At 38.5% G+C, this 9,383-nt stretch overlaps 1 protein-coding gene across 1 annotated transcript; it reads right to left on the bottom strand.

Moving 5' to 3' along the window:
- Window positions 1–4,474: 4,474 nt before the first annotated feature.
- Window positions 4,475–8,811, bottom strand: ak1 (adenylate kinase 1). Its single transcript, XM_033989225.2, has 7 exons — window positions 8,721–8,811; window positions 6,910–6,939; window positions 6,067–6,102; window positions 5,807–5,970; window positions 5,374–5,490; window positions 5,105–5,296; window positions 4,475–4,563 (listed from the first exon to the last, which is right to left on the bottom strand). The coding sequence occupies exons 2-7, from the start codon at window positions 6,914–6,916 to the stop codon at window positions 4,498–4,500; spliced, it is 582 nt and encodes a 193-aa protein (XP_033845116.1). The 5' UTR covers window positions 6,917–6,939; window positions 8,721–8,811; the 3' UTR covers window positions 4,475–4,497.
- Window positions 8,812–9,383: the final 572 nt, after the last annotated feature.

Here is a 9,383-nt window from a genome sequence, read left to right as displayed (position 1 = left end):
TTTAGTTCATTTGAAAAGGAAATCTTCATCTCCAAAGACGGGTAAATCAAAGCACAATGTATTTTTGAAACGCAAACTGTTTAACTGGAATCCTCTAAACATGCCCAGCCGTCATATTTCTGATCCTGTACCATTTTTGATTCATCTGACAAAAGCTAAAACTCTCATATTTCACTTACTCGCTTGACCTACAACGATTTGTCCAGTTGACAGATTTAAACTTCGTCTTTTACCACGAATCAGACCTGGACGACTGAGGGATCACACAGACATTATCACACTCATATAAAATGTCCTTTTTTTTACCAGGAAAAATGACATTATTGTTTATCGTCCCATCGCTAGCGTCATCATAATCATATTACAAGTTTATTTTTAATCGTTTATTTTGTTCAACTGTCATCTGCGTAAAAAAAAAAAAGTGTTATTCTCAATCAAAAATCAACCCCTGGTCCATAAACTTTCTGTATTCTGGTGTGCACTTAGACATGATTAAATTTGTGCATTATTCCACTTCTTTTTTTTTTTCTTTTGTCGTTTAAAAATAAGCCAACAAATCTACAAGTCAATAAGATTTGTCTAAGGCATCATTATAGGGAAAACCTGTGTCTTACAATTGAAATGTCACAATGCACAGACAAAAAACACATGTTATGTTTTTCCCACTGAATCGGATTAATCTGGTGTCTGATTAAACATTCCCCGGAGCATCAGCACGACACTATTCATGGAACTTCACTTTTTTACTTGCTGCGCGGTGAAAGGGGGAAAACGTCTGGTGCACGTAACTAGACACAACATCCTTTCTGAGCTAAACAGACTTTGAGGAGTCATCACCGCGACAAATCAAACGTGTCCGCGCAATAACAACACGAGCACATGCAGGCAAAGGACAAAAGAAAAACTGTTTGCTAATATGACAGCGAGGACTTTACCAGCGTCAAGAAATCACCTCCAGCCAATCAGAAAGGCACATACTTTTACTTTCCACGCAATCAAACACTTGGACATCCCACCGGCGCCGTGCAGACGAATGATTGCCCCTCAAGTGTTTTGGGACTAATTGTGCTACTTGTTAAATCAGACCAATTCAGACCAATGATGCTTTAACAACACTCAGGTCACATTTGGTTATGTTAAGTGCGAAACCTGCTCCTGACCTCCGTGCAGCACAAACAAAAGACGGGTACAAAGTAAAATTGCTACTTGAGTATAACTATTGTGTTGTAACAATACTAAGAAATGCACAGTGGCTATAAAATCTACTTAAAACCACGATTGTGTTCTGCTTTTTTAACAGCGTCAGTGCGATTCAAGGCGATTACAAACGACTGGTGTTGGAGTGAAAGTCCAAACGTGACGACAGATGATGATAAATGACTGCGAACGGAAATATCTCTTGTACATCTCTTGCTTTTCTTTCCAAACCATCAGACAGTGGAATCAGCTCCAGTCAGTCTGAAACTGTCTGTAGATTGGAATAATTTTACTAGAAATACATTTTAGATAATCAAATGTGTCCGCATCAGTCTGGTTCATTTGTTCTGTTCTGTTTTATCTGCACATAATTGATTTTTTATATTAGTTTGGACTGTTTAAAACATCACGTATCGACCATGGGAACATTTTATCATATTTTCCTGCTAATGTTAATGATAAACTGTTAGTCTTATAATGTAATTGTAATGAAAAGTGTATTTTAATGCGTGTTCACCTGCACGGGGAAAGCAGCAGTAGCTAAATCTGGTACAAATAATCTTTTCTTTTGTAAGATTAATGAATTTGTGCACGGTCCCTGACAAATAAAGAACAAAGAAAGAAAGAAAGAACGAATCTGGTGCCCTACTTTGACTGTCTACTACTTATACTAGTCTAAATATTCCTACTATTCCTACTACTACTGCAGTTTTTCCCGCTGTATCATCAGTTATTGTCCATCTATCACTCTATTAATGTTAATATTACCAGGACTGCAGTTTTTTACAACTTACTTTTACCTTTACAGTGGGTACGTACCCCCATGCCACTGCTTAAAGCCTCTATTGTTTGTGAAAATAAATTATTCAGACACTGTTGGATTGTTTGAGTATAGCCTTTGTGGAAAAGTACATAATGTTACTTCCACCTCTTTACAATGCTAAGCAGGGGCATTCCGTTTACGTCCGTTATTAGCGTTTGGCATCAATTACGCTTAAGTCCGTCAGTTCTTTTCAACTTGGGCATTAAAATAAAGCGGGCGACACAACACTGTACACAGTAGCGTTACTCTGGATTAGACAGGGCCCCCTCCTCCTCCGTCTCTCCCCCGCCTCTCCTCCGCCCCTGAGCTGTACTTCAATAACAGGAAACAATCGGCCATCGTCTGTCATCGCCGCTTGACGTTGGTTCCCGCGCGGTGCCACCCGGTCTCTGCTGTGCCAGCCGGTCAGCCTGCCACAGTCTGCACGAGAAGAGAGGAGAGAGGAGAGAGGGCCACTAAAAATCCGTGTGCCAGCTGACCAGTTTCCTTATTGTCCTCTGAGGGGGGATCTGACGCACTCCCCCACAACTTGTAATATCTGGGACTGATACAAAGTGAACAGAGGTCAAGTAGCTGAGAGGGCTGTGCCAATGAATACTGTCATCTGCTTTTTAGTCAGGTTTATATAGCATAACTGTTAGCAGCATAGTGAATTTATGTGTTATTTATTGCATTAGGTCAGGGGGGTCCAAACTTTTCTCATTAAGGGACACGTATAAAAACACAGACAAATCTGAGGGTCGATTGAGGGCTATAGACTAGTCACAAATACAGAGAATACTTCAAATCTGTGTTATTATTACAAGTTAGATTGAATCACTAGACCTTTATTCATGCTTACGTCCTCAGTATGACACATTAAATATTTGAGATGGGCTTGTTAAAGTAGATTTTCAGAAATGTACAGTAAAACGTACTGTTTAAGGTAATGTGGGCCAAGAAAAATTGGTCTGAGGCGATTACTCTACACTAAATGCTTGTAGTAGCAGTATAAACAATGCTAGAAGTCAGTCTGCTTTATAAAGTAACAAATGTATTTAATATTTCTACTATAAGCACCTCAAAATATAATTTAATTTAATGATTTAGGCTGCCAAACACTGACAACAATGTGGCACAAGCAAGTTTATGTTGTGGTTTTCACTTTGTCCACTAGAGGGAGCTAATCGCAACTAGTGAAAAGGTTCAAACTGAAAATTCACTCAAGTTTTCAGTTTATAGATTAGTTTGTTGTAGTTTAAATGCTGCATAATGCTTGAAATATCTTTAGCCCTATGCGTGTGTTACACTGTCAGATTCCTGTGCACTGACATGGCTCTAGGGCCTATATAAGGGCTTGTGTTTGGAATGAGGTGGGCCAAAGCATGTTTATTGTATGGCTCATTATGTTTAAGTCTATAGATCTTTGTGCACTTTCCTGTTATTCTCTTGCATCTGCATCTGCACTGCACGCTCTGTTTGTGTTTCTACCTTTACATTGGAGTTGCATTCTTCTTCCTCCCATTCGCTGCAGTTGTAGAATCCTCATCGACTCTGGACGTGCCTGCAGACGCCTCCACTTGATTGACTTTCCACTGAGCACAATCGGGGTCTCTTCAGAAGCCCTTTCCTCTTCCTCCTGGCCACAGCACGCGGCCGGGATCCGCGCGTTCCTCCGGGGATAGTCCGGATACCTGCGGCGTGTTTGCTTGGCCAGCTGCTCTGTGCATGTGTCAAAGGAAGATCTGCTGGTGATCTCTGATTCAAAAGAAAGGTTATGAAAACAGGAGCGAGGCGTAGAACGGCGGCACGTCCTGCATCCTGTTGTGTCTACTGGATACAACATTTCAGCCTTGTTTTTCTTGAATCAAGTTATTTCCTTGAATGTGTTTGGAAGGTATGCGTGCATGAATGATCTCTGGCATATAAAACAACAACCTGGTTTTTATTATATGCTTTGCACATGTGGATACAGACTTTTACACGTGCCTCAATACACAATTACTGAGGAAAAAATAATGCCTGATTAAAAATGATCTGTGCCTTGGTGCAAGAAATACAAAATAACTAAATGTGCAAGTATTAAATTAGATTATCATGATTTCCTGAACCATACTATGTAATTCTAATATAAATAGACTATATAATATTATAATTAAACATATATTTACATGTAAAATACAAACAAAGTCATTCTAATTTACTGACGTTTGCTTAATACATTTTTAGCTGTGGAGAGACAACATTAAAGGTTGACTTGAACTAACGTGTTCAGGCTCAGAATTGTGCAGTAAAAATATAATATTCTGTAGATATATGTTCTATTCAAAGATGTCTGTAAAATGATGCAAATCGATCGTTGTTGTTGAAGTTGTCTGTTGTGTGACATTTGCCATGGAGCAGTTTTAAGGCATGTTACATCAAAATTATAATAATATTAAAGAAACCGTATAAAAACACCAATAACCAGACATGTTTTCTCCAGTTATGTTGTTTTACTACAGTGCATCAATAGCCTTGGAGACTTCAGCGAAGACTTCATCGACCGGTAGCTCGGAGTTAACCTGGAAAAGAGGGAATATTAAATTTGCTATTGGAATTTGTATTTGAAATAAATATACAGGAATTAATAAATGACTGAATGAATAAATAAATAAGTAAGTAAATGAATAAAATAAAATAAAATAAAATAAAATAAAATAAAATAAAATAAAATAAAATAAAATAAAATAAAATAAAATAAAATAAAATAAAATAAAATAAAATAAAATAAAATAAAATAAAATAAAATAAAATAAAATAAAATAAAATAAAATAGTGAGTGAGTAAATTAATGAATGAATTGATGAATGGAGTAGGTAAAGCATCTACCAAAGCCATATTGTTATTGGCTATTTTAAGGGTAAAGAAAATCAACGATATAAGATAAACACATTTTTAAAATGGTAGGTGTAATGAAAAGGGAAAATAGTACAAGACTGAGTACTGAGTGTACATTTTAAAGAAAAATCTAGTACTTAATTGCATTTTAATCTTTTTTAGAGCTGTTGGGAGGCGTGCACAAAGCTGAATCTTAACCCTGTATTTAACCGCAGCCTCACGTACCTTCCTCACAATGCCTCTGCTTTCATAGAAGGCAATAACTGGCTCAGTTGCTTTGTAGTACAGGTCCAGGCGCTTCTTGATGGTCTCCTCGTTGTCATCAGAACGGCCGCTGGTCTCACCGCGCTTCAACAGCCTCTTGACCATGGTCTCACCTTTAGCATCCACATACAGCAGCAGGCAGGGTTTACCGATCTGCGGTCAAACGATAGTAACGTTACTGTATGGATTCTATACGTAAGTTACAAACAGATCAATGTGTCGGTTAATACCTTCTTCTCAAACTCCTCGCCCTGTTTCACCTCACGGGGATACCCATCAATAAGGAAGCCCTTAGAGACATCAGCCTTAGCAATCATGGCGTCTTTAATCATGTCCAAGACTGTGTCCTGGGAGAATAAACAACAGATTAGATTTACTAATTGTTTGTGGCTTAGCTAGAGTGTTGTTGTTTTTTAATATAACAGTAAGGTTGGTGGTTAAAGGTTGTCTTATGATTGCGGAGGGTGAATAAAGGATGATTGTAGCACTACACACCATCATGTTCATGCGTTTATCATTAAATTACATCAACAAACATAAGAATATTTTAGTTTGTGTTCTTAAAAAGCAGTTTTATTTGCTGTGTGCAGTCAAGTTTGGTAAATACTTGCCCCAAAAATGAATGTCGTGAGTCTAAAAAATGAAAAGGACTTCATCTCTTACCAGGGGCACGAGCTCTCCCTTCTGCATGATGGCCTGGAGCTGCTTTCCCCTCTCAGACCCAGACGACACCTCTGCACGGAGCAGGTCTCCAGACGACAGGTGGGTGTAGCCGTACTTTGCCACCATCTTCTCACACTGGGTGCCCTTTCCAGAGCCGGGGCCACCTACAACCAAACAAATCAGTGTTTGATACGTGACATGAGAAGTAACAGCAGAGAAATAAAAAAATACACTCAAAAAACTCATAAATAAGTACTCACCCACAACAAAGATGATCTTAGCATCTTTAATTTTGTCTAAAAACACATTACAGTTAGGTTAGTGAACAGTTGGTTAACACTTTGAATAGAATCTAACAAATTATACATTATAAAACTGTACAAAACTGTCAAACCTTCTCCGGATGTCTTCTTCACACATTTATTACCCATGTTAGAGGAAAATGTCCCTTTGTTATAGACACTGGCTCAACTTTACTCTGACTGTTATGTTTAGGTTTAGCTTTGAATGAATGTGCGTTGTCATGGCAACTGTTGTCACACAAAAACATGTCAGTTGTCATAATTTGTGCTATGGTTAATACTCAAAAATAAACTTAAACGTGCTAAGATGAAAATAGAAAAGCAGCAGAGATAGCAGACTAATTTTCCAGCTGCGAGTCATATAAATTAAGTGTAGCTGTCAAATATGAGCCCGTGATGTAGGTGAAGTTTTTAAACTGACGGTAAACGGGGTTTAGTTCAACGTTTATGCTAGCGCTAGCTTTAGCTTTAGCCTCGTCTCTCAGCGCCACAAACTTAAAATACTAACAGTCTTTTTGTGATTCGCTGAGATTAGCCTCATGAGAGTGTAATTCGGGTACGATTTAGGTTTTATTTATTAAGTTCATATGAGTTTTGTTGAAGTAAAATCCCCTGGTTTCCCTGGAAACGCTGCGGCTGAAGATGCATCTGGTTCATTTTGTTCAATTCAATGCATTTCAATGAACGGGTGTAATATAAAACCCACCACCAGAGGGGAGTAAACACCAATAAACTGCATCCTATACACAGCCTAGTTTATGTTCACATTTCACACATAAAATAGAAAATTAAAACAATTACCTGCCATTGTCTTGGTTTAGAAGAGTTTCACTAAAACACAAAATAAAAAAAAAATAAAAAAAAACAGTTTAGCTTGTCAACTTGCATATACTGTGACATGTGTATATTGATGTATTTACTATGAACAAAATGAACTTGTGACTTATCTTAAAAACCTTTGAGCTAAAGCATTGTCAATTTAATGATATTTTTATAAGAAAGAAGCAAAAATAAATACCAATGTGTGTCCCCCTGAACCCTGACTGGTAAAAAGCACTGGGAATGATGAGTAAAGTGATACCTGAGTGCTTTGGTCATGTGACTCAGACCATAAGTTCTCTTTGGGAACCAACTTTAAATAACCTCACCTGTTGAGTCAGCATGTTACAATCAGATTAGGCACAAAGAAAGAAAATAAACTTGAAAATATTTTTGCTTAAAAAGGGAAAAAGGATCATTTGACATTTGTCAGACAATAAAAAACATGTGTATGCCCAGAACAAATGCATGGATGAGTTACAGTGTGCATATTAGTGTGTTTTAAAGAGCCAAAGACCTGAATCTGACCTTGTGATAACGGTATTGTGCTCTCACTTGTGTGTATATGATATGGAAATATTCTGCTCCTGTATGCACATGATAAAACTGCAGGAAGACTGATGCTCTCCAACTCAGTCTTGCAGAATAGGGTTAACAAAAAGTAGTGCTGTTCAGCTATTTTGTGTCGTAGATGTCACTGGAGTCAGCACTGATCTTTAGGAATCACGCCCAGTCCTACTATGGTGCTCGACCAGTATGTCTGGCAGAGGTGGAATGCAACCAGATACATGTGCACACCTGGTGATGTCAAAAACCTGTGCTTTTTTTATAATATTTGTGTGTGTTTGTTAGTTTTTTTAGGGGGAGAGGCATGAATAAGCTCATGTTTTCACAACCTCTTCTTGTTCTTTGAGATGTTAAATGAAAATGTCAATGTATTATAGTCAAGTGATTTTGTATTTTTGAACTGAAATCCATATCCCCGTTCAACTGTAAATGTCAGATGTCACACTCGCATGTCTAGTTTCAGTTTTTAAAAGTCGGGAGCTAAAAAAAGACACCATTACTCTGCAGCTGTTATGGGATAGCATAGCCGCCATTCTGAAGAGCACTTGAGCCTAAACCTCAGCTCTGCTTCAGAAAGAAATACAGTGGATTTAAAGAGCTAAAATAAATGATCCTGTTGAATACCTTTAGTTGTTCAGTAATGCAGTGTCCTGTCCCTTTAAGAGAGAACAAGGAACCCCTTGACGTCAGTGCACTGGAGATATTCCATGTTGAGGAAGGATGGAGTATGAGAGTATGAGAGTGTGATAGTGAGTATGACAGTGAGTGATAGTGCCTTTGCTGCTGTGGTCACTTCTAGGCTGAGCTACTGTCAAAGTACATCATTACTCCATCTTTGGCATATTGTGCAAATGTGTGTTGCCTGCACTAAAGCAACAGTACAAAACAGCTCTGTGGCTGCACAGTAATGGTCCTTGATTAAAATGGGAGAAGGATCATGTGTGCTTGTTATTCTGACAGCATGTTGTCACAAATGTTAACCAAGTGACTGTTTAAATGTGATGCAAGGGTGAGTGAGGCACAGTCTCTGCCCTAACAAAACCCAAATGCCAAGAGTTACAACTGAGTGAGTACACATGACAGGATCATTACATTGTCATTCTCAGAATCCATCATATTATCTAGCCCTGCCCCCTTCTCTCATCCGGCTCTTCCCCCGAGCATCTCACCACCTTCTGCTGCCTGCGCTGTGGAGACTCTGTGGAGCCTTTGTCCTCTGTACTGACCTCTCTTTTGCAGTGGCTCTGGATCCCAGTGCGAGGGGCTGCTGTCCCTGACTCCCCGTGAGTGTCTGCACAGTTCCTGGTGAACGGCAGCCCTCCCTCCCCCTTGTAAGCCTTTATATAGCTGCACTGAGCCTGCTCAGACAGCAATGCATGCTGGGAAAAAGAGAACAGAGAAGGGTGAGGGCTGAGGAGAGCTGAAGATAGACAAGAGAAGTGTAAATGATCTAACAAGATGCAGGGTGTTGGTTTGTGCATTAATAATATTACTGTCAAAAATATACATGGATTTGTACAATAATAATATATTTATTTAACAATGTCTTACCTTTTACCTCCTAAAAGGTCCAACTGAAAAACATATGATGTAAAAACTATTGGCAGTACAAATATAACCAAATATAAGAGCTTTTACAAGAAGGAAGCAAACAAAGCCTTTAGAAGTAGAAGTGTTCTCCAGAATCACCACTAGATGCCTCCAAACCACAAACCTGTGAGCTCCTGTGTGTGAGGAAAAGTCTTTTCTCACATTATTAGAAATATTCAGTGAAAGATCTGCTTTTATAAAAGGCAAAATGGTAACCATCAGAAACATTTTATTAAAAGCATGAGTGGACATGTGCGTCCAAAACTGAAACATAAATACAAAATATTTACATATATGTA

The sequence above is a fragment of the Periophthalmus magnuspinnatus genome, chromosome 23 (assembly GCF_009829125.3).
Source record: "Periophthalmus magnuspinnatus isolate fPerMag1 chromosome 23, fPerMag1.2.pri, whole genome shotgun sequence".
Classification (NCBI taxonomy): Eukaryota; Metazoa; Chordata; class Actinopteri; order Gobiiformes; family Gobiidae; genus Periophthalmus; species Periophthalmus magnuspinnatus.
This window is presented reverse-complemented; position numbering and strand designations above follow the sequence as displayed.